This window comes from Pleurodeles waltl, chromosome 4_2, assembly GCF_031143425.1.
Source record: "Pleurodeles waltl isolate 20211129_DDA chromosome 4_2, aPleWal1.hap1.20221129, whole genome shotgun sequence".
NCBI classification, from domain to species: domain Eukaryota; kingdom Metazoa; phylum Chordata; class Amphibia; order Caudata; family Salamandridae; genus Pleurodeles; species Pleurodeles waltl.
The window spans coordinates 451,629,223-451,655,098 of NC_090443.1; the positions used below are offsets into that span (position 1 = coordinate 451,629,223).

Here is a 25,876-nt window from a genome sequence, read left to right on the forward strand (position 1 = left end):
ACTCGAGGCGGTGACGTCAGCGCGCTGGGCGTGGTCCTTGTTGTTGGTACTTGTACTCTCCGCATAAACCAAACAAGATGGCGGACGAAGAGAAGCTTCCTTCTGGGTGGGAGAAGCGCATGAGTCGCAGTTCAGGTGAGGGAAGTAATTGTGTGATCTTGCTTCACCCGAGAAATGCGAAGTACGAAACAGGCACGATGTATAACTGCATCTATTATGTATGCATGGGTTCTTGCATCTTGCAGTCATGCTGCAGCAGAGGAGAACCTATGACTGTCCATTGTGGGCGGGGTTCTTGGTCCTGCATCCTTTCACGAGGCGGTGTGTTCTTACCCACTTATTATTTCCTGATGTGTTACTACGGCGTATATGATTTTCATGTGGAGAAGTGCAGCACAAGTGCCGATCGTTTGCTCACGTTTTGCTTTGAAGTCATGAATGTTTTGATGCTGTATTAAAGGCCCTTATTCCCATTGCGTATGAATCTTTCCCAATAAGGATCACCTGATTGCTTTGGAATAAGCTTGCTGGAGCGAAGGTAACGCCCCTCCTGTTCATTAAATGCCGCGAAAGACAGTCTGTTGCAGCCGGTCATAAGTAACGCAACACGACCTTCTTTGACTACCCAATATGATGTATTTGGGCGCTGTGCAGAGCTTAGCACTTCCTCCCCGTTTTGAGATGCATTGGAGCACCCTGGAGTGAATACTTAATCTTGACATTTAAATATGCTGAGACCCACCCCCCAGCAAAGGGGGAGGTGGAGTTAGTAGGACCTACTCCATTTGCTCCCACATGCATACATAGTGAAAACTCGCTTATTTCTGGGAGTACTTTCAGGACATGCGAGTAGATACTATTTAACAGTGTATGGATGGAAAAGAATATGGTGTTTGTAGAGTCCAGTGATGGTGTAAAATGCATGGAGAGTGTGCTACCAAACTTGGTTTATATCCAATCTGTGTTTCTTTCGCTTGTGGTTATAAGCAAAGGATTGCCAGCAGTAAATATAGTTTATAACAATCGCACGGTGTTGCCTGCATTTTTTTTTTATTGGGTCTTGTATTTATGCAAAGCCAGGTCTTTGTTTCTCCTCTGAATTCCCAGTGTACATTGGTGCAACTTATGTCCTGCTAAAACCTTTCATTAGTTGTTGCACAGTGAGGGAACCTGCTGACATATTTTTAAAACATTTTAAACAGCACCTAAACAGAGTGTGGGTTCCACTTTCACTCCCCATTGCAGGGTATTACAGGGGACTTCTTTCAATACCCAAAATGTGAGTTAGGCGCAGTAAGTCAAGTAACTCAACTGCTCTGAAGTTTTGCTGTGTTGGCCCTGCATGAAGACATCGCCAAAAAGCCCTTGCAGAGTGGCGACCACAGCATCGTCTGCATCTTTGTTGCATCTTGAAATCTCTTGGCACGTCTCTGGGCATTTTTGTTTTTCTTAGCGGGAGAAGTATGTACACTCAACAGGGGTGAAATGGTGTGGACGGGATTAGCAGCAACACAGGAAGATGGTGGGTAGCAGGGAAAGCAACCATGCAGACAGGACCGAAAGTAACATTAAAAAGTACCCCTAGAAAGCGGGGAGCAGTGGAAGGACACTGGGCAGAAGAAGCAGTACTTGGCTCATGCTCCAGGGTAGGGACAAATACATGACAAGAAGGCGAAGGACACATTCTCTGATGAAATAGAACCAAGAAATGATAGTAACGATTAAGCCCACCAATGGTAAGCAGTGGATGGGCTCTAGGACCACAAAGGAAACAAAATGTCCCGCAAACGACAGCGCATGCTGTTTCTTGCGGGGTGCAAATAGTGGGAGAGGGAGAAGGGAGCAAACTGTTAGAGGCCGAGGTGCCCACCAAACATACAGAAGGGCATAAAACAACCAACAGTGCCCTCAAACATTTAGGGGTGTTAGGTTGAAGGCAGGATAGGTACTGGGATGTGTCCTTCCTGAGGGGAAACAACCTTTACCATGCAACCTTTTAAAACTCAGGAACTTTACCATGCAGGTAAGGTTTTTTTTTTTTTTTATTTAAATTTTTTTTTTTTTTTCTTCAACGATCCGTGGTAGGGAGGTGAGGTTGATTTGAGGGACCGACGATGGGCAGAGGTAAAGGGAGATGTGCATCACTTTAGTGTTCAGGTAATGGGAGTTGAGAGTTTTTGTAGGATTTTGGCTGGGTAAAGTTTGAAGGGAAGTAAGGATGAATTTAGGGTTCAGAGAGAGGAAATTGTGGTTTATAGAGGTGGTTAGAGGTGAAGGTGAAACATAAACCTGTTTGAATCACGTCATGTCTGACAAATAATACATCATATACATTCTAAAGGGGATAACAATCAAATAAGTAATTGACACCATGGCAAATGTTATTTCAGATAAACACATACTATATGGCAACACTCTCTTGAGCTTAAGGAGGCTGTTTAAAGCTTAATCATCAATAAAAATGACAGCCAATATATATGTTCGGAAATTGGTTACATGCAGCAATTTTCGTTATTGCTAATTGTTTATGTTAAGCTCTCGGGAATACTGGGAAATGCAGTTTCAACTTTGATGGATTCAAGTTGTCTTGCAGGAAGGAAAAAAGTAGTGCAAACAGAGCCGCAAAACACTTTTTTTGTTGTTGTTGTTGTTGCAATAATTGCCATCCCTTTAACACAGCGTCCTGCGTACAAATATCTTACCTTTTTGCATGAAGGAATGTTTTCCTAAGATGTCGTTTATGTCCTTCCCACGCTACCCAGTGATATATACAACTGAAGGGCTACAAAGTTGGGAAGAACACTCCCTAACCATGACCGGTGACCTATTTTCAGATGGCCACCTTCTCTTCTTTGAACAACTCTGGTGGATCTTGACCTCCAGACTGGGAAGTTCCTCACCTGCCGCCAATTCCACAATACTTGCCATAGGCTTTGGCCGACCAGGGATGAAGAGCCTTCCACAAACACTGTACTACAAATGCTCCTCACCATGGGAGATGGGGATCACTTCATTGCATGACTTCATAAGGCGATTCATGCTCATACCAGTACCTTGCTGGGCCCTCTCCGCGCCAAAAAAGTTGATTATATAGAGAGAGTACTGAATGATAAGGAATGGACTCGGCATTGGCGTTTCCTCACACTATCATGACGAATGGTAGGTCTGAAAAAGTGTAATTCCGTATTCTACACTAAGCATATCTGACCCGCACACAACTTAACCACCACTTTCCCACAGTGAACTTAGTCTGTGATGCGGATCACTGACACATGCTGGGTTCCTGCCCCGCTCTGATTACCTTGGCATGGTATCCATACAACAGTTCGCAAGGTCACCAAACGCACTGCTATATATTATTTGCTTCTCAACGCTTAGCTTTAATAAAACCACTTAAAAAATGTCTTTGTCTTTTAGCTAGGTGAGACTTTTGTAATAGAACAAGCGCTGCTTAGAATTCTTCCAGAAGTTGCATCTTAGTTTTGATCTTTCTGTTTGTGTTTAAGAGTTGTATTTATTGATAATATTTTTGTATTCACCAGATAGGGAATTTTCCCATTTCAGCTTATGTGACTCATTCACCCATCATGGCTCTGGGTTACTATTTTTCTGCTTTCCCCACTCATACTACTCCTTTCTCCCCCACTTATTACTGCACACACCAGCCCACCCCACTACACCTAGAAAGTTTTGGAATAAGCATTCCTGGAGAAAAGTAGTGCTGTTTAGTTGGCCGGGTCAACGCCCTCCCACAGAGCCATGGTCATTCCCAGTTGTAGTCAACTCAGTCAATTATTAGCCGAGGAAGATGGGTTTTCTTTCTCTACCCTTCCCTCAAGAATGTGATTGTCATATTTTCAAAAGCGTATCTGCACCTATTGCTATGCCTGTCCGAACAGTGTGATTTTAAATAAGTTTGCCGACGGCCTTTACCTCCGGTTTTGTTTCTCTAAAATTTCAAACATAATCCAGTTAGTGCGTCATCACTCTCTTCTCATTGTCTTTCTTTAATACTGCTTGTTGTTCAGACTTCTTCCCCCATACTGGACACCATAATGACTTTAATAAAAAAAAAACGGGCTTCTACAACATCTTCAAAACCTGGAATTGGTCCCACCGTAGAACTTTCGGTCATCCAGTGAAGGAGTAAAACCCAGCCTTACATTTATGGAGGCTTTTGAGAATGATCCGTATACCCAGGATATGGTTCTACTTCAGTCTTTTCAGTGATTGTCGTAATATGCCAAATTTGTTGGTCATTTTTCGGACAGGGTTCGACCTAATGGAGAATTGCTGAAGGATCAAATATGTGTGTGATTGTGTGGATCTCAAAAAGCTTTTGGCGGTATCAAGGTATCTATAATAAATGCTGTAGAGGAAAAGGTCTTTGACTCGAATGATCCCTCAGCTATGGTGACAGATTCCAGCATGCTCTGGTTAGATGCTAGCTTAATGCAGCCAAAAGAGGGGCAAAACAAAACAGTCTTTTTTTTGCCTCTAGGACATCAAGAGGTAAAGTTGTCAATGATAGAGAAGGAAGGACTGACCTGTTGATTTTTGCAGGCTGATCACATGCCTTTTAGTAGATTTGTTCTCTATTAAGAAAGTGAGACCAAGCATAGCAAAGTTGATTAGAGAAGAGGCACTGCAGAAAGTTCTTGAATTTTTATCAAGACGGACCTCAGACGGTGTGGTGTGGCCAGGCACGATGGCTGATTAGACGTCTCTCGCTGAGCTCCTGTCTCCAGTATTAAAGATCCTGTATGAATCCTACCAGTTTCACTGCCATTACCCTCACGCCCCATTGCTCTAGTGAGGAAGGCGGCCTCACGGGTGGGAGTGAAGCACCCCCAGCTGTTGGAGCTGGGTCGGGGAGCCTGAAACTGAGAAGGGCAGTCATTGGGGGGGGGCCCTGGTGCGGGCCCAGCTCCCGCTACAACCTGGGTGCCTTTGGGGACCGTCCTGGCCCCCAGAGCCTAAAACTACTGTACATCTTCTGAGTTGCTTCATTGCTGGCACCTGTTGAACTGCAATCCCCACCGGGCCTAGATGGACAGGGATCTGGGTGAGGCCCTAGCGCTGCTGCCCATGTGATATGGGGGAGGGAACATGCTATGGCCACAGCATCTCTGCGTGGAATGGAATTATAAGTGGATTCACTAACAGGGAACTTAGATGGAGAGGGCCTACTTTCTATATCTATAATGCTTCTAATGAGCACAGAGCAGATGGTGGCAGGGATGGTTATCGTCGGCCAAGGGCGATTGCTCATTGTCGGCTGAAGTCAGGAAAATTCATCAATAGTTGCATACAGACAGGCACTTGTCCATTAAACCACCCTCCTCCCCCCCCCCCCCCCCCCCCCCGGTTGCTTCGTCCCCTGCTGACTGCTTGGTATGGACTGTTGACACAACCTCTGAGGGACTTGGAGATATCAATAGTTCCAGGTTGGCACCAGTTTAATTGGTCCACTGCTGACAAGACTAGACAGTGAAGGATAAATGCTCCAAGACGCACAGACAGACCTAATTGTCAATAATACTCCTTCAACTTCAGGTGAGGATGGAAGAAACCTGGACCCTGCTGGCACAGGGTAAGGGTCTAGCAACTCTACCCTGTTGCTGTCAGACCTTATGGCAATGATCCAATGCGGAAGTGGTCAACAGGATTGATGCAGTTGCTATCAACTTAAACCTACTCTGCTCAGACCTGTGGAAAATGTCTGTCTGGCTGTAGCGGAACAAAATGTGGATACCCTAGAAGGGGTCTGCAGCTTACATACTGTGTCCGACAGCACGCCTAGACGAACGCATAGAGGACTTCGAGAGATGCTCCTGGGGCAACAACCTCTTCTTTGTGGGTTTTCCAGAGAAGGCGAAGGGGGCTGTCCCACGAGCTGTTCCAGAAGACTGGATAACCACATCCCTCTTGCCTAAGAAGCTCTCAAAGTTCCTCACAATCGTATGGGTCCACAGAGTGTTGGCCCCTCCGCCAAAACCTGGGGCTCCCCCATGAGCAATTTTTGCATATCTTTTTTAATTTCCGCGATCGTGATGCTATTCTCTAGTGAGTCAGGGTCCGGGGCCTCCACTGTTCAAGGAAAAACAATAACTAAATTCCTGGATTATACCCAAAGAGTACAAGACCAGTGAAAGACTTTCCTAGCTGCTGAAAAGCGAATGAGAGATTTGAATTTGAAATACAGCTTACTTTCCCTCCAAAGCTCTGAGTGCAATATGAAGGTTGTCTTACTAGAAGAAGCTAGTGAATGGTTGGATACCCTGCTGCAGACTGTGGGTTGGAGAGCAGGTCCCCAGGAGCGGGGTCTCACTAGGTCTCAGCTCCAGTCTGCCAACTCCGAATACGAAAGGGATGACAAAGGAGTCTGGAAGGCAGTCAACCCCTGGAAAGAATAAAAGTTTGTTCCAATGGCACTCTACATGCATCAACGGTACTAAGGAGTGCTTTAGTCGGCGTCAAAGTGCTCCTGACGCCCCTAGTTACAGCATCAGCATGGACTGATTCTGAGGGTGTAAATAACAATCTGTGCATACCAAGCACGATGGGGGAGGTGGCCCCTATATGCACGCTGATCTGCACTCTGGGGCGCATCCCTGTGGAACTACCTAGTCCAGTGGACTTCTCACATTTACGTGCAGCAATCAATACAGAACTAATGCTGGGGGGAGGGAAGAGGGGGGGAAGGGGACAAATGGATATTATTAATATATTGACAGGAGTATCAAGGTGAGAGATACAAAGGGAAGCTTGAGTCTGGTTTGCCTCGCACCTGCTCTGGTATCCTCCCCCCAGTGTAGCATAGACGTTTAGATATTTGTTTGGAGTCCCAACATTGTTTGCCTCCCTATTTTGGGGTAAAGAGGATGGCCGTGGCAGGCCTTCGGCCAGCATGAAGCTGGGTGGGAGGACATGGCGCAGCTGCCCGGAGGGAGGGAGTTCGGAGACTGTTTTTGGTTTAAATTGTTGAATAATTGAGGTATTGTTTATTGCTGTTGTGTATTGCAGACCCATCTGCTGTTTTCTGGATCACCTAATTGAAGAGATGCTGAAGACATGCATGTACCTGTTAGGCGATAGCAGTAGCCTACCAAAATAGTCTGATGTTTGACCAGGCAACTAAAAATGTATGACATCGAATGTCCGTGGTATTGCCCAGCTGGAAAAATGTACAAGGGTGCATGCATATCTTATTACATTATAAGCTCTCCATTGCGTTCCTACTTGATGCACTTATTTGCGGGGACTGTATATGACCTCTCTGAAGCACTTGGAGGGGACAGATATATACCACATCCTACCCTGTATATGCCAAAGGGCTACTAATCTGGGTGGCTCCAGAGGGCCCCTTTCTCCATCAGGATCACATTCTGGATCCTGTTGGTATATAATCCTATACGGCTTGCTGGATGAACATGAGATTTGTTTGATAAATATGTTTGCACCCATTATTGATTGTCATGAATTCTACACTACCTTGGCTAAGGCTGCGTCCCACTTCCTAGCAGTCGATATAATCATGGCAGAGGACTGTAATTATGTTTTAAATGGCAAAGTAGACAGACCCTGCCCGACAGCACTCTAAACCCAATATGACAGAAACAATTAGGATTATGGTACATGAACTGCACCTCGGTGACGTCTCAAGGGTCTGGCTTCCACATGCCCAGCAGTTCTCATGTTACACTCGCGCTGCTGGTACCCATAGTTTAACCAATTTACTTCCTGATTTCTGGAGCTTTGGCTCCTCCTCAAGTCCCTGGCATTGCCTGTTTGCCTCTATGCTGTAATATGGTTTACAGCAAAACTACCATCTCACAGTATAACAGTAATTGTGTATAATGGGCATGATTCACTATGGTAAGCTTAAAGTTTTGTGTAAGTTTAACATTGTTTGCTATTCACAAAGGCATTTTACTAGTAATATCTTTACGACAATGGAGTCAGGCTGTCCTGTCTTTGTGTGGATACTCCGCACTCGTAAATATACTTTTTGCTCATAAAATACCTTTGTGAATAGCAGTCAATTGTAAACTTACACATAGTACACTGTACAGCACACCACTTTATTCTACTATATGCCACTCCACTATGCGCCAATTCACTCTACGACATACCATTTCACTCTACGCCACTCCACTGTAGAACAAGACACTGTCACACACCACTCTACAGTACATCATACTACTCCACTCTATGCCCCTCCATTGAACGACACTCCACTCACCTCCATTCTGACACTGGCCATGCCACTCTGTGCCCATCTACGCCACTCTACTCTTTGCCTCTCCACTGTATGCTTTGGCACTTTACACCATCGCAATGTACCCCACAACACTTTTGCAACACTCTCTGCACCATTGCACTCTAGAATACTGTATGCCATTGCAAAACTTGCCACTCTGTTATTACACTACTGTACGACACACTATTCCATTGGACGACACTTCACTCTTTGGTGCTGTTTGCAACTCTGCTGTATGCCCTCATACTCTACAATACAACACTATATGCCACTGCACTCTTCCACTACAATTTACTTCACGCTACCAAACTGTACTCCACTCTATGGCACTCCAGTGTATTGCACTGTACAACACTCTATTACTCAGTGCCACTCTGCAAAACTCCTTCTATGCCACTCAACCCCAGTTTACTCTGCTCTAACACACTACTCCACTCTGACGCTTTCCCACACTCTGCAACACACCACTCCACTTTAACACTTTACTCCTCTCTACACCACACCATTCCACTCAACTCTGTGCAGCTCCACTCTGCAATTCTCTACTACACTCTGTGCGTGCCACTTTACAACACAATTCCTCTCTATGCCCCAACATTACAATTCATGCCTCTTTACGCCACTCCACCCCCTCTATTGTATACCAATCTACTACACTGTATGGCACTCTGACACTCCACTCCTTTCTACAACACTCCACTGTATGACTTGGCACTCCACTCTACAACACTCTTGTCCACTCCACTTGACGACACTCCACTCCTCTCTTTACTGCTCCCTGACACTTCACTGCACTCTACGAAACTACTTCACTCTGTGCCGCTCCACTCTGACTCGACTCCGCTGTATGCCCCTCCAGTGTATGACACTCAACCACACTGCACTGTATGTCACACTACTCTACGATACTTCATTCCATTCGTTGGAAAATCTACTTGCAAGTCATATTTTATCGAAGCGATTCTGTGTGGTGGAAAAAAAAATTCTTATAGGGTGAAAACAAATCAGAACACTTTACTCGGTGAGGTGCAAATGATAAATATTTTGCTGAAACCCAATTTCCAAGCGTTGTTTATATGCTACATAGTTTTATCAGTAAAACTGCCTGCTAGTGGGAAAGTTTGTGGCCTTTTTAATAGAAAATGTGCTGTCGGGAAATATCGGTCCACTACCACATCATGCTTTATTAATATATTTAGTATTTTTTTTTTTTTTTTCATAAACTGAGAAATATTCCTGCCCTGGTGACAGTGCTATTAGTGAACTAGGAGGCAAGTCAAGAGTTGTGTATCCTATACATGGCCTCTATTCTTATCGTGAAGCAAATGTTTAGTCTATTAAATGAAGAAAGAAGTGCGTACAGCTGAATTCGCATATTTCAAGGTGCTTTTAATACGTAATTATGAAGGAAAATTATGGCTCAATAAAATATTTGCCTAGGATTATGCAAGTTGAGAGAAGTTTACAGGGCAAAAACGTAAGTTAGGTCGAGTATATTATGCAAGTTACTAGACCTGAAGGTCTAGTAATCCTCCTCCCCTTCTTTTTTTTTTTTTTTTTTTTTTTCTTCCTTCCTTCTTATTTTTGAGGCCTGACGGGGTTTTGCCACATCTGGCACCTCAGGATCTGGGTAACTATGTCTATGATGACATAATTCACTGTACTTGAGCAGTGGCCGATCCTACCTACCTTAACTTCTTGGCGTTCATCACCAACCCATCCAGAGCATCTAGGGAGTCCACTATCCCCTCTATAATCTCCTCAGACAGTTACTATCTCACCTGCGGAAGCAAGGGCCATCACTACATATCTTCTTGTTTCCAATGGGGCTACCACTACTCCTACGTCAAGAACCATCCCGTTACTGCGCCACCCTCCATCATGAGCTACCCAAGGACAAGTCTTCATTGAAATGAACTCCCCATAAAAGCAAACATAGCATTGTTCATCACCAGTGTTGTCCTGAATGAATTTAAATTGCAACACATGTATCTGAGTTAGTTAGTCTTCATTCAATTAGATTGCCACTGCAGGAATAGGAAGAACCACAAGGTGTCCCTGCTTTCTAGAGGCCAAGAGCAAAAACTGTTGGCAAGCCTTTCCTGGAGTCCGCCTTCCATCCAGTCTCCCCCTCCGCCTGGGAGACTTGGGGGTAATTTCAAATGCATTATATGGGGATTAAGTGGCTGATATGACTAAGCCTTTTTTGTATTTATTTTGCATGAGCTCAGAAGTTATATTTTCTATTCAATATCTGATCATTTTAAAGATGTTAGTTTTTTGTTTTTTGTATAGTGATAGTTGTAGTGATTGTCTGCAATTGTGTTTGTGCGTTAACATTTGTAATTTTTCCCTTTTTTTGAGGCCGTGTATATTACTTCAACCACATGACAAACGCTAGCCAGTGGGAAAGACCCAGTGGCTGTGGTAAAATGGACCAGGGTGAACCGACTAAAGTCCGCTGTTCACATCTTTTGGTGAAACACAATCAGTCCAGGCGACCTTCATCGTGGAAGCAGGACAAGATAACGCGCAGTAAAGAAGAAGCTTTGGAGCTCATTAATGGTATGTATGTTCTTAAGAGGAAGATTTTCCCCTGTTGGCTATAATCCATTTGTCACTGAGCTGTTACTGAAGCTTTTATATGAATTCTGAGGGTGGCATTTTGGGAAACAGCTTGTTCTTCAAAGTCTTTGAACAATCTTTGAAGATTTGTCATCTGATCAACTTGGTCTTGGCCTATTGCTCGCAAAAGTTGTTATTCAGTAATGCCTTTGTTCTTTCTGAACCTATACAACTAGGACTTTTAAGGAGTTGCAAGGCATGTGCTCGTATGTTTGTGTGAATTTTGGTTTGGATTAGCTGATTTCTTGAGGCATGTAAAAATGTCATCTTTTTCCATGGTTCCTTTTGATTTTACTCTGCACTTCAGTCATTTCTTCATATGCAGTTTCTTAAGCTTGCTGATGATACATCAGCTCTGTTTAAAAGCAATGTCATTGTAGTGCAAGGTTACCATATTTTCCACTTTACTGAATCGCCTGCTGCATAGTGTGTAGATGTGTAGCATTGATGTAAAAAATAAAATAACTTGCTGGTTGATTACATGTAAATACATCTAGAAAGAACAAACCAAGCTGAACATGTATATCCAGTCTAAAACATGAACAAAAACGTTTTTTATTCAGTAACTTCAAACCAGAACGTGCTAGCCGAACCAATATTGAAATGCAAATGTATTCCAATCAAAAGATAACTGGTTAGATTTTATTTTTTATTCCCTAATGTGGTTTTACCCATTTTAGAAATGAAGGCTCATTGAGATCTACAGTGTTTAATATGAGGTAATTTACATTTGTAGACGAGTTTGCTCCTCGCATCTATTTTCACATGCTTGGATGGATAAGAAAAAGCATTAACTTCAGAGAAAAACTATGCTCTGAGCCGAGAAGGAGGAAAGACTATTGCTCTGCAACACCGTCCAGTAGTCCTAACCCAGTCTGACACTCCTGTCACACACTGCGGTTAGCCATTCTTCAAAATTCGTCAAAGGGCATCTAATTTAATTGAGAAGTAAGAAAAAACATTTTCACAGAAACCTCTCTTCTCTGATGGTGTACTGACCAGTACAGCCTTTTTCAGGGAACTTGGACAGCAAGGAAGAAGTTTACCACGTCAAACGCTGGAAGGCTGGAATTAAAAGCAGCCAGTCTGGCTTCTATGATACTTTCATCCCTCAAGATTTAAGTGTCCGACTATACAGACGGCATGGAATGGCATGGCAAGCAAAAAAACTGATGGATTAAACCCAGATCTGTGACTGGGGGTGAATGTTTGGTTTGTTCTGCATTCTGTCCATCATCTGTTTTTGCATTTGACTATACAGACGGAGCACGTAAGGGATGTGTTAGAGCCACTCTTCTTAAAAGCTCAAATGATCTGATATCCGCTCAGACCAAACGTCATAAACATCATGGCTGTTTACCTTGTAGAGGTTCACGATGCAGAGCCTTACTCTCAAACAAGGGTCTCTCATGAAAACCTTGAGTAGGTTCTCAGAAATTAACTACTGCAAAATGTATTTTGCAGTTGGGGCTTTCCTCAGTTAGACACATTTGCAGACGCAGGAAGCAGAAAATGGCCATACGTCGTATCCAGATACTGTCACCAGTCAAGTTGAAAGGGATGCCAGTTTGATAAAATCTTCAGGTAAGTTTGTCTACATATTTCCTTCAGTTCTCTTGGTCAAATCAGCAGTGATCAAGATTTCCCATTGTTAAGACAGGATAATCCTCATATCCCAGAAGTGGCTATACTGGTGGTGGTTTACAGACATTCTTCAATTATGGAGCAACTATACAAGGAGTGCCTGTGAAGACTGGTTCATCCCATACCGTATTCCAGCCTTCCGTTGTTGAATTTGACAGACTGGCTCTTGAACTTGTATAATATAGACATTTTAACTTATCACTGGACTGTAGGGATATACTGAAAGGGGTGGTGCGTCTTTCCACCAATACTTCATACACTTTCAAATGGAAGAGGTTCTGCATATTGGACATTCCAAATAAATTTGATCCTTGTAGATGCCAAGAAGTGCTGCTTCCCTATCTCTCTGCTGAGATCTGGGTCACACTTGCCTCCAATAAGGTGTACCTTGCGGCGATTATTGCCTACAGAAAATCTCCATCAACGGTAATGAGAGTTCTTAGCAGTTATAAGAAAAGTGTTTCCTCATTTGATCTCTACCTCCACCATGGGAACTTACGTTGTGTAGGTGATTTATTATTATTATTTTTTTTATTTTATTTAAGTGCCTCCTACCATTTAAGCCTATACATAAGGCTAATCTGCAGCATCTAAATTGGAAAGCTGCGTTTCTGGTGCTTTAGCCTCTGCTCAGGGTGGTCAGCCAATAGTAGTCAAACTAGTGTTCTAGCAAAGGTAGTTTTGGTTGGATTTCCGTGTCAGACCACTTTTTTTTTTTTTTTTTTTTGTTTATTTTTTTAACTAATATATTAATATTTTTTTTTTTTTTTCTCTCCTTTATGAAAACTTCATCCCTTGTGAAAAGTGTTCGTAACGCTCTTGATGTGTATGGGAATCTGAACATTGATTTGTATATTGTTGTTAGAATTGTTCTAGTAAGCAGGAAGCAGTCTTTCTAGGTGAATAGTTTCTTGTGCCTTACTATGTGATACCCGTTAGCAACTAAAACTCTAACAGAGATAAAGCCCACTCTACAAAGGTTAAAACTGATACAGCAGCTCTTTTGAAAAATGTACCTATTTCAGAAATATGTAAAGCAATCACTTGAAGGTCTGTTCATAAATTTACAAGGCTCTGTTTTCTTGATATGGACTCCAAAGTGGATGGCCCGGGAAGACCAACTTCTACAGTATTTTTGGATTATTATTATTAATATTATTTTTTTCCCCTTGTCAGTCCTGCTCTTTGTTTATGTGGGGTGATTGCTATTCTGTTTAGTGTTTGCTATTGAAAAGGATCCTCTTGAGGAGAAGGAAAAAAATCCTTATGTAAGTGCTTTCAATTAATAACTTAAGAATTGAGACAAGGTATTAGGACTGTTCCACCCACTGTATGACACACCAATCTGCCACTTTTTCCGGGGTGGTACCAACTACCTCAAAAGCCTGGTGGAAACACTGCACAGAAGGGAAACTACTCACTTCTGGACACTCAAGGAAGAATTACACCACCATGGAGCCTGAGTTGAATGTGTTCCCCATACTCTTCTACGTTCTGCTCCACTATGAACACTAACGCCGGCGAAGACTTCCACAGTGAGTACTGCCGCCTAGCACACAGTGAAGGGGGGGAGGAAAAAGAGTGACACACACACATAACACCCCCAACGCCATACACAAACAGATTCACTAACATCACATATTCACCCCGTCTCCCTCAGGAATAATGCAAGGACAACCAAAATTGAGGAAAAAGAGTGTAACAAGATGAATATATTAGTAATACGTGCATCCAAATCAAAAAGTAAATACATATTCACAAATCGAGGGACACTGCCCAGACCTCAATGTTCGTGGGCCACAAGGCCACATCACAAATTACCCTTAGCTCCTCCTCAGAGAACCTGGGGAGTCGTTGTGGTGTGGGTGTGTAGGGTGATGTGTTGGGGTGTGTGTTGTGAATTGCGTGGGTGGTGTAAAGGTGATGGTGGTATGTGGCTGTGTGTGTGCTCTTGCTGTCTCTCTCTGTTGGCAATGGTTAGTATTCGTAAAGAGTTGTGGGTAGTGTGTGTGTTTATAGTGGTATAGGTGTCAGGTGTGTGTTTGAATTGACCAATGTAGTGTTTTGTTAGGTTGTATGTATTTTGAGTGCAGCAGTATGTACCGCCAATGGTTTACCGCCATTGAATGTCTGCCGCAGTGATTTATGAGTCATAATGTTGTGGGTGTAGTTCTGTTGGCATAACGGTGTGGGTTTGGATACTGCCAGTTTATCACTGACCTTTGGTCTGGTGGACTTGTGTGTGGCTGTATAGTGACTGATTGGTATGTGTGTGTCATAATATGGTTGGCGGATATCCGCGGCAGTCGGCATGGCGGTAAGTGGAATCTGCCATCAGTGTCATAATGAGGGCCATAGTCTGCACACTTACAAGAGTAAAAAGTCTGGCATACATCCAAAATAATTAAAAAAAAGTTCTGGGGTTTTTAGGCAGAAAAGCCCCTCTCAAAACTGTAAATTGTGACATTGTAGAGCTGTACCAACATTGTTGCATGTAAAAGCACCAATTACTTTTTAACTTCATATAACACACAAACTAGGAACCATTTAGGAAAACCTAAGTTGATGCATATTAATAAAAAATGTGGACAGGGAATGTGAAAATGACATGATTTCAGAATAAACAAATACAATAACTTGTTGACGCAGTACAGGGTCCGTGCAAGAGGTCTGAGCAAAAGAACCTCGGACTGTTAACAAATACAAGAAGGTTCTGCACATGGCTTCCTGCCCTTGAAAATTACTATTGCTTATTTTCAGAAATGCAAAAGTTCACCAAGAGCCTGAACGTGGAATTGCTTGTTCTTGTAAAATAAAAGTGCATTTCTTTCTGAGAATAAGAATTAATGTCAATGCATGCTAACTCAAGCTAATCTAGATAAGACATTGATACTCATTTTTAAAAACTCCCCTACACCGTACCAGACAGCACATTTGCTTTGTTGCGAAAGACTTATTGAGGACAAGCTTCTAGCTCATCTGTGGGGGTAGGGAGGGGGGATGGATGGAACCCCCCCCCCCCCTGCTTTTTATTATGGCACTTCTTTTTTTGTACTTTCTACTCAGTTGTTTTGATTTAGACCTTCTAGCTCCGGTTTGCCCCTCCGTGGAGCATTGCTTCTTTACCTCCTCTCATACTTCCTGCTTTCATGTTTTCTCCAGTCTCCTCTTTTCGGGAACTATTTTTATTTTATTTTATTTTTTTTATTTATTTTACAGCCACCTTCTCCATCGTGTAGTTTCTCCTGCAGTGCTTTCCACGTTGTGTGTGTGTGTGGTGTTGTTGTTGTTTTTTTTTGTTGTTTGTTTTGTTTTCCAGCCACAGTTATAACCTGCTATCCCACATCCCGCAATTTCCCCCAGCTTGCTTTTCCCCCTCAGGCTCTGCAGTCCTTCTTCCAGTTTGTCGCCTGTACCTACTCCCGTTTTCATTTTATTTAAGAGCTGTTGCTTTTGTCAGATCTGTGTATTTTTACTTATTTTCTCTATATAACATAGGAGAACCATGCAGCATTCAGTCCTCAATGACTGAGGTCAAGACCTTCAATGCGTTAGTTGAGTTGCATATATTGATACACATTAGACTGAAATAGCGACTAGGAGTGGGGTGGCGGGTCCTTTGTAGAACATATTAGCTGCAACGCACTGCTGTCTGTTACTGGCCTATGCTGATGCAGTGTGCTTTGCGTTCTAGGTCTGAGCTGTGGTGACTGCGAGTTAGTTTGTGCTTTGCTTAGTTTTGCTACATGCCATGGAAAGAGCAGAATATATTCCATAGCATACTATAGGTCAGTGAGCTAACAAATAAGCAGGTAGAGCTAAGAGCCCACGCACAAGCCTGCTCCTCTCATAGACTAGCATTGGAACTGCCCTCATGTACTTTTTAAGTGGCCAGATTCTGATCTGGAAGAAGTACCCCTGTTGTGTTTAGTGTTACCAGAATTGATAGTAATCCTGCTTACTAGTGACGTTGGATTTAATATTACTCTTTTAGAAAGTGGGCATTTCTCTGCACTTACTGCCATCTGTGCCTTACAGCCCTGTCTTCAATCCACGTCTGGTCTGTGCTGATTGACTGCTCCCCTTGTGCATTCCAGCCAGACAGCTATAAACGCAGGACACTGTCTCGTCTGCTTACTGAATAGGCCTCCCGGGGCAGGTAGGGTGGAGGGGTTCTCTTACATTTCAAAGGCCAGTGGCCTACCCTCACACAAAGGACTGATAGCCCCTTCACAGCAATCCTGGCAGACAGGTGGACTGGCATGAAATGGGAACTTGTGCACTTCAGAACCGCTCTTTGAAGTCAAACTGGGTCTCTGACCCCACCAAATAAGACACTTCTGGGTCTACACCTGCACTGTCGGAGGAATTGCCTGGCTGACCAAAGGACTCATCTGAACTGCTTTGCTGAGAAGGACTGCTGCCCTGCTGGCCTCTGACCTTGCTGGAAGGACTCTGCCTCCCCCAAACGTGCTCTCAAAGGGCTTTGATTGAGTTTGCCTCCTGTGCTCAAGTTTCTGGGCCAACAAAGACTTCGGCTCCTAGCTAGTTTTCCGACTTCAACACCAACTTTAGCGACCCCAGCACCACCACCACCACCACTGCTGCCTGCTCTAGCTCCATGTTCTTCACTGCAAACAATGACTGCAGCCTTCAGCGCAAGTCTGATGTTGCCGCTGAATTCATGCAGTGTGATCGTGACACTGCAAAGTCGACTTACCACGTCTTCACCCACTGGATTCATCAGTATGGAACCGATGCCACACCTCCCCAGACGCCGCAAGGGACGGATGCCGCACCAGCTCCAGTGACGCTTCATCTCCATGACTCAGTGCCACGTCTGTTTCTTCGTTTTCAAAGGTACTGCACCTGTACGACTCCATGACTGGCACATGTACCAGATTGAGTTTCTAAGCGCTTTAATGGGATTTAATCTTAAAAAATTCATAACTTTGCTTATGTACATTGGAGTTTCATCGTTTTGACCTTACTTTATTCAGATAAATATATTTCTAAACCCTGTGTGGTGTATGTTTTCATTGTTACTGTACGAGTTATTGCACAAATACTTTACACATTCCGTCTAAGTTGAGCCTGACTGCTGTGCCAAGCTACTACAGGGTGAGCACAGGATAATTTGGGTTGTGTTGTGCCTTACACTGACTAGGATTGTGATCCCCACTTGGACAAGGGTGTATACCTCTGCCAACTAGAGGCACAATTTCTAACATCTTTTAAATCAAATTAGGTTTTTGTGCAGCGCACATCCTCAAATATATAGAATAATAATGAACAAAAAGAGTCAGTGAAATACTTTATTTCATTACAATCACACAATTAGTTCAACCTCTCCGCACTCTCCCTTGTGTACTTATCCCCTTTCCCTGTTTTATCTATCCGTTGTGAGCTTCTCTCCCACCTACTTTTTTTTTATTTTTTTTTATTCGCCTATGTCATTTGGTAGGTGGGTTTACACTCATGTGCATACCTTCCAAATGATGCTGCTACGTCAGTCAATCAATTGGGGATTTGTAAAGCGCACTACTCATCCATGAGGCTCTCGAGGTGCTGTGGGGAGGAGGAGGGGGGGGGGGGGAGAGGAGGAAGGTGCTGCTACTGCTCGAACAGCCAGGTCTTGAGAAGTTTCTTGACGTTAAGGAGGTCTTTGGTCTGGCGCAGGTGGGTGGGAAGAGTGTTTCACATTTTGGCAGCGAAGTGCGAGAATGATCTACCACCAGTTGTAGTTCGGCGGACGAGTGGGACATCATCACACTTTTTTCTCCCTCCTCACCCCACCAGCCGCACTCAATTTTTTGCTCATGCCACATAGCCTGAGGAAGAAATGCTTTTTTGCCAGTACTGTACACCATTGCAACAGGTATTTATAAAGCCAGTGCATTCCTTAGATGTGACGTATTAGCTTTGCCATTGCCTGTTTTAAAATGTCTGGGATGCTTTAGTTCATACGACCTTAAGAAAAAGTGTTGTTGCTGAGCAGAAAAGAACAGTGGCCCACTTTCAACTAGGCAGGCTGTGTTTGTTTGTTTTTTTGTTTTTTAAGCCTACTCGGCGGCATCACAGCTGGCTGGTTGCGAAACTACATCTTGCTGTGTATTCAAAGACCGAGTTTAAATGTCAGGCTCTGTCCTCTTGGTGTTTACTCTTCTTTCTCTAAATTTTAAAGAAAAAGATTTTAAATGACAAGCTTGCTGGGTACAAAATTTAAGTGTCTGTAAATAAGCGGTGCAAATACTTCAGAATTCTGAAGCACTTTTTTTTAATTCTGAAATGTGGTGGAAACAAATATTTTAATAAGATAACAAATCAGTACACTAGGTGATGCCAATTCCACACATTTGTTCACTGTATACTTTTGTCAGTAAAACTGTATATGCAAACCTAATGGTCACTTTACTTGGAAATGTTTTTGTAATGGCAGTGCGCTTGCATGTGCCCTTCCGCTCTCCTCTAGCCCTACAATGCTGGTGTACATTGTTTAAACACATTAGCAAACCAATAGCTCTGGTGTAGGTGAGACATGTTGGCTTTGCCAATGCTTGTTCCTCCTTGCATTTGTGAAGCATCTGTCCTGTGTCTGGGGTTTGCAGAAGTCCCTGTGCTGCAGAAAAAGAAAATTAACTGTTAGATCTAGTCCTTTTTGCTTTAGACCTGTACTACCGATTTGCGCAACTGAAAGGGTCCTGAACATTTCTTCAGTCAAGGTAATTAGCATAAACATTGGCTGGGGATGTAGGTAATTAAGCTGCAAAGGAGCAGTAATTTTAAAAATCCGTATTTACATTAAAAATGGTGCTATAAATGTTGCTGCTTTTTGTGTCAAAATGAATGCACTTCTGCCACCTTGTGACTGTAGAAAATCACTAATAAAGCGGAGATCAGTTTTTACCCCGAAATAACCAAGTTGGATTTTGTTTTGATCACTAGATCAGATTTCTTGCTTATTTGTGGTATGATGTTGTTAAGCTTACGTCTTTAAGGAGCATAGTTTTAAACCATTTACCTTCAATTCTTTTGGTATATTTAATTTTAATTAAATGTTCGTTAGAGGCATAAGATTGCTGTTGTGTAACACAAGTGTCACCTGGTAGAGTATGGCCAGGTGAAGGGGCCACTTGCCTCTTACTGATCCTATGACATTTTCTTATCCACAATGCTGTGCAAATCTCAAACTTTGAGCAAAAATCACACATTTTTCTTGCATTTCTGTGACATAACCTTCCGGATTCAAAACTCCATAAAATTCCCTTCACTTGTCTTAATAAAAAATGTAGCCCACTTGTGTGTCTGGGCCTAATGAGACTCCCATTGACCTTGGCTTGATGCGTGCCTTTCATAAGCACTACTGCCAGCCGGAGAGGTGTGGCAGCATTTCTATTGGGACAAGTAGGGGAGCGCTGGGTGGTAGAATCTTCCAGAATCCGGGGAAATCCATGAAATTCCTATCACAGAAATGTAAGGAAAATGCACGATTTAAGGCAAAGTTTTAGGTTTGCATGGCATTGAGTTTAAAAAAATAAAAATAATATGGGATCTACACAAAGCACACCACCCTGGACTCCCCTAGATGTCTAGTTTTCATACATGTGCAGGTTTGCTAGCTTTCAGTAGGTGCTGACTGATATAGGGCCCAAAATCCACAGCTACCCACTTGGCCAAAAAAACAGTACGTTTTGAGTGGAAGAATGTGATGTATCCATGTTGAGTTTTGGGATGTTTCTAGTCGCGGGCATTGACCTGCCCACACAAGTACTGTTTTTATTGGAAGATCTAAGGGAATGCTTGGTGGAAGGAAGTTTGTGTCTCACTGCATATTCCACAACTTTCCATAGGCAAATGTGTGTGGGTTTTTTTTTTTTTTTTTTTTTTTTTTTTGGGAGGGAGGGAGGGAGGGGGGGGGGGGGGGTGGTTGGTCGTCAATTTGGGTAAAACAACCCAGTGAGAGCCATGTAAGTCACCCCATCCTGGAGGTTCTCTGTGTCTAGTTTTTAGAAATGTACATGTGTACCAGGCTTCCCTAGGTGTTATGGCCAAAAATCCACAGCTCCCCTTTTTGCAAAAAACTGGACTGTTTTGAGTGGAAAAATGTGATGTGTCCATGTTGCGTTTTGGGCTGTCTCCTGTCTGAGGCATTAAGCCTATTTTCACAAGTGAGGCACCACTTATTTTATCATAAGACATGTGGGAAAATAGAATAGTAGGATGTTTGTTATTACCAATTTGATTTCGCTGCATTTGTGCCTTCCAAATGTAAGCCAGTGTGCAAGAAAGAAGACATTTTGAAAGTGCTCTCAATCATATGCTAGTATGGGTACCCATAAAATCAGAGATGGACAAATAACCAATGCTTCTAAACTCCACATATGTTGTCCCAGTTTCAGAAATACATAGGTTGCATTGATGTTCATTTTTTACTGCATATTTCACCATAATAATTGGTCTATGCTCGGTGCACCATGAAAACACATTGCACTTAAGTTGTTGGCTCTGGGTACGTTGAGTTCTTGGAAAACATACTAACTCACTATCTATCTCTGCAGCCAGAGGTGCCTATCCGAGCTAATGGTTTATTGCTATTGTGAATCTGCTATTGTGACTAAAAGTTACAGATGAGAACTTTACAAATGGCTTTTTTTTTTATTTATTTTTTACTAATTTTCAATATTTCTTTATTTCAACAGTTAGTTTCCTTGGGAAAACCTTGAGGGGATCTACACAAGACCCCTTGCTGATTTCAGAATTTTGTCTACTTCTAGGAATCTATAGATTTTCTGGATAACCCATGGGTTTCACACTGAGTGTAAATTGAGAACACAAAAATAGGCAAAATGGACTACCTCTTTTTTTTTTTTGAAAAATGCCAAAACTTTGGGTTTTTTTTAAATTTCTTTTTATGTGTGTGTGTGTGTGTGTGTGTGTATGTATGTGTGTGTGTATATATATATATATATATATATATATATACACACACACATTCCGCTCTGCGTGTTCATGAAAGCTGGGAAGATAGTGACATTAGCAGAGCAAACCGTTTGATGGCATTTTGGCGGGGGCGGGGCGTACACTCTTATCCAGAGAACATCGTCTCTACTTTTCCCCAAAAACTAAATTTATATATACTTTGCCTACCTTCCTTGTCCTCTTCGAGGAAATCCACAAACCCTGGGTTATTTTAGATTCTCCACGACGTTGGTTAAAAAAGGACACACATTTGGCGTACCCACCTTAAGTGGGGGGAGAGTTAAAGAGCCCCAAATGTGAACTATCCCAAATAGCCAAAAAAGGGCCCTGCACTTGGGAGGGGTGAGTAAGGCCTAGCAACTAAGGGGTTAATGTGTTCTTTTCAGAAAGATGTTTGTGTACTTTACTGTTTTCAAGATCAAACCACTGCCACTGAGCTCTACCCTACTCGGGAAGTGTCCCTCACATTTGGAAGTTACTTACAATTTATAGTAAATGTAATCACTTAATTAAAGCTCTTATTTAACAAATTACTGAATTGTAGAATGCAGCTTTGTAAAGCCCCCTACCTGAACACATGATTGGATGTCAAACTCCAAAAGTAAATGCATGCTTTATAAATCTACAACTGATAAGTAAACTTCAACATGCATCTATTTGACATCAGTGATATTCTGTATAGGTGTACTTTATAAATGTTGCAGAGCATCTCTTAGCTATTTTACAATATCTACCTATTGCATAACCAAACTGTTTGCTATATTTAATAGGTTTGACTTTATTTTTACTATATTTTCACATTGATCCATTGTTGCCATTGCTTTCTTCCTCTCTGAATGTCACAGAAGTGGTACAGCTGTGACTCCTGTATTCTTCAAATGCTTGTTTTTTGTGCTCACTGCTTTCTTTGCACTGGCAGGTTACATTCAGAAGATAAAATCTGGCGACGAGGACTTTGAGGCGCTGGCATCCCAGTTCAGTGACTGTAGTTCAGCAAAGGCTGGCGGTGACCTGGGGCACTTTGAGAGAGGTAGGACATGCTCCTGGTTGTAACATGCTTTGTCAGTGCATGCAGGTTGGTGTGGGAGAATGGTAGAAATGGTTGTATAACAGGATACTGGATTGCCCCAATCATCTGCAGCACAGGGACATCTGAATTTGTTAAAATCAAATTGTATGCTTTAAAGTGTGACTGCTTCCCGTCCTGATCGGACACATTGGCAAACCATATGAAACATACTCGTTGTAGAGTGTATCTTGAGGTGAGCATGAAGGTTTGAGAACTTAAGGCCAACATTGATTTGAATAATGCTTAGGGGTTGAGCTGTGAAAGTTGTGTGCTTTTAACTTACAGATTCCACCATAATGTCTTGAAGCAAATAGTTTCCCACTCTGACCCAAGTCGACTCTGGTATGCTGTAATTCTCAAGTTGAAGAACCTAGCAGTTTTGAATGCACTGCTGGCTCACGTGCATCCTAATCAACTGAAAAAAAGAGGGGGAGTATCCTATAACCCGTACCTGCTTAGGATACCAACTTAACAATACTCACACAAAATTAGCAGGAAAGGGACAAATTCAATAATTATTGCACAGAACTAATAGTAACTCTTGGTTCAGAAGGGTAAAGCTATTTCCCTTATTTATTTCATTTAATAATACGCAACAGCATCAGAGTCAGAGGAAAAATGCTTATCTATACACTAAGGTGAACCTATATACACTTATATATACACATTTACATGAATACCAGGCTTATGAAACAGACAATACATACAATGTCTAAAACCATGTGCCCTACTCCAACATATTATAGGATAGTCACAAAAAAACAGTAAACGTAGTGATCAACAATCACATGGTGGCCAAGGGTCTTGCACCCAGCTGTATGCTACCTAAATTTTTTTTTAGAAAGGTAGTACGTAGTGCTATACACATTTTTGGGAATCAATTAAGTTTTTGCCCAGACTCCTTGGACCCATTAGAAATATGTCGACGCGTTTTGGCCTAACAACTCAAGGCCTCATCAGGACTGTCTGAGAACGCTGGCACCACTCTATTTGCTTGCGGCACTCGTTTAAAAAAAACCGGCAACTGTATATTATTTACTAAATGTTTTCCTGTATTATGCCGGTCAGCACAAGTGAGCGATCTCTGTGTCATCGGACGATGCTGTAACACTGCTCAAACTCTATCGTGCGTCGTGGGCTCTTTAACTGGCAAAACGTCTGTGTTCATCTGAGTGTTATTTTGATTTATATATTCACAAATACAGATTGTGACCAATAAATAGTGTGTTTAGGAAGTTGTTGTGAAATACCCTCTAATGTTGTATATAATTCAATAGGCTCTCATGTATACCTAAGGTTCCTTCCTGATGAATTTAGATTTTAGAGTATCTTTTAAATAGGTAAAGATGCATTTTTCAATTCCTGCAAATCGTTTAAATGTTTCTGTTGCCGGGTTTCACTAAGTTGTGGCTTATTTAGATAATCATGGATCAATAGTATATGTCCCTATCCTTTCTATCTTATTTGTTGTGTCTGCATGCATGTAGCATGTATTTTGTTATTCACTAAAATCCAAGAGACCTTTGGGCATAGATTTTGGATGAGTGTTGTTGATGGTATCTTTAATGTCCATTTGAGGTTAGATTTTTAGGGGGCTTTTCCCACCCATGTATGCTCTACAGCTTCTTAAATGCAAAACTATTTCTAGGCCTTTGCAACTGGAAAAATCTTATTACTGCCTGTGCCTCAAACCTCAGTAACGTTTCTGCAACTGCACTTGCATGCACTCTGCCTCCTGGATATAACACAACTGCACTTTATTTCCAACATAATAAACCAACAAAATAGCAAAAGGCAGACAAGCTAGTACCCATCCCCTGGTTTACCAAAATGTTAGGAACAGACCACCGGTTTTTGGAACCCCCCCCCCCCCCCCCGGTCTCCTTGCCTCCAAAAAACTAGAGGGCACACGCATAAGACCACTGGACTAATATCACTAGAGGTGTTTATTAGAAGACAGAATATATACAGGATTGTGGTAACAAACATCACATTACCTGTGTTGACATGAAAAGAACAAAACCTAAATAGGAAGGTGTTTAATGTTGTGGACTGTAACGCCCCTTGCTGCAGAGTCTCTGTGATGACCCAACTTCTTATCAGCTAGTAACCTTTATACCAGATAAATTTGCTTCCTGGATTCTAAGATGCACCTCTTTGCCTGAGCAAGCTGACCACTCTGTATTTGTACTGCTTCACATGGCAATCGTGAAATTAACCCAGTGACTACTGATACAGATGTAAAGACACTTTTGGGAATTACTGCAGCCCCACGGATCTACTGTTAGTTCAGTCTGCTTAATATTATTTTCTTTCTTTGTATCTTGCTTGGTCTGGCTTGAATAGTAATTTCACATGGCAGTTTCAATTTCTAATGTACTGTAGTTGTTCACCTGAAACTTTGGTTGATTCACAAGGTGTCTAGTATCTGGGCTGTGGAGTGAGGCTTAGCAACGCTGGTTTATTTACAAATTTAGAATGTACAGTAGATCATTTCAGACTGGTGACACTTTTGAACAACCACTTTAAAGTTGTGTGGGAAACTGATACTTTTTTTTTAACTTACTTTATTCAGGACACATGCAGAAACCATTTGAGGATGCGTCTTTTGCCCTCAGGCCGGGTGAGATGAGCGGACCAGTGTTTTCAGATTCTGGCATCCACATAATTTTACGCACAGAATGACGAACCTGCTTGTGAATGACCTCACTGGTGAGGGAGCGCAGTAGGATGCAATGCCGGGTGGGGATTTAAAAACAAAACTGTATGCGGCTGATGAGTCTTCAGTCCAAAACTTCATTTCACGTACCAACCTCGATGGGGGTCCAAATAAAATAATCAACTTTTTAGAACTGCATGAAAAGCCAAGGATTACGAAAAAAAAAAAAAATCCAATTAAATCAACCTTGTATAAAGGCGGGTGCTTTTTTTTTTGTTGCAGTATAAAATGTTAATCTTGGCAGTTATCTGTATCCTGTTCCGGTTGACCAGTCTCCGTCTGCAAATATAAAAAGTGAATTGTGGAAAGCTGGATATGTTTGAATGAAAATAAAGAAAGCTCACTTATGTAGCGATAAAGTAATCGTTCTGTTTGCTCATGTTTTACAGTGATCAAGGAGCTTTTTCTTGCTCCCAATGTTTTAAGACTTGCATGCCACCAGAGGACTGATGAGCATCGTATCCTTTGCCACCCCTTGCTCATGTGTTGTTCCTAAAAGCAATTTGGAGTTTTTTTTTTTTTTTTTTTTTTCTCTCTTTCTTTTCCTCTCCTTCACCCTCTTCTCCAGACTCTGAGG

General features: G+C 42.3%; 1 protein-coding gene across 1 annotated transcript; it reads left to right on the forward strand.

The window, feature by feature from the left end:
- PIN1 (peptidylprolyl cis/trans isomerase, NIMA-interacting 1) lies at positions 1 to 25,662 on the forward strand. The gene is made up of 4 exons (XM_069231781.1): positions 1 to 135; positions 10,628 to 10,828; positions 22,431 to 22,541; positions 25,156 to 25,662. The coding sequence occupies exons 1-4, from the start codon at positions 78 to 80 to the stop codon at positions 25,263 to 25,265; spliced, it is 480 nt and encodes a 159-aa protein (XP_069087882.1). The 5' UTR covers positions 1 to 77; the 3' UTR covers positions 25,266 to 25,662.
- Positions 25,663 to 25,876: the final 214 nt, after the last annotated feature.

What these genes read in the sequence shown, in the direction of transcription:
- PIN1 (XM_069231781.1), top strand. Translation starts at nt 78, where the DNA reads ATGGCGGACGAAGAGAAGCTTCCTTCTGGGTGGGAGAAGCGCATGAGT. An exon ending in AGCTTTGGAGCTCATTAATG is followed by an intron (nt 10,829 to 22,430) that starts GTATGTATGTTC and finishes TTGCACTGGCAG; the next exon opens with GTTACATTCAGAAGATAAAA. An exon ending in CCTGGGGCACTTTGAGAGAG is followed by an intron (nt 22,542 to 25,155) that starts GTAGGACATGCT and finishes TACTTTATTCAG; the next exon opens with GACACATGCAGAAACCATTT.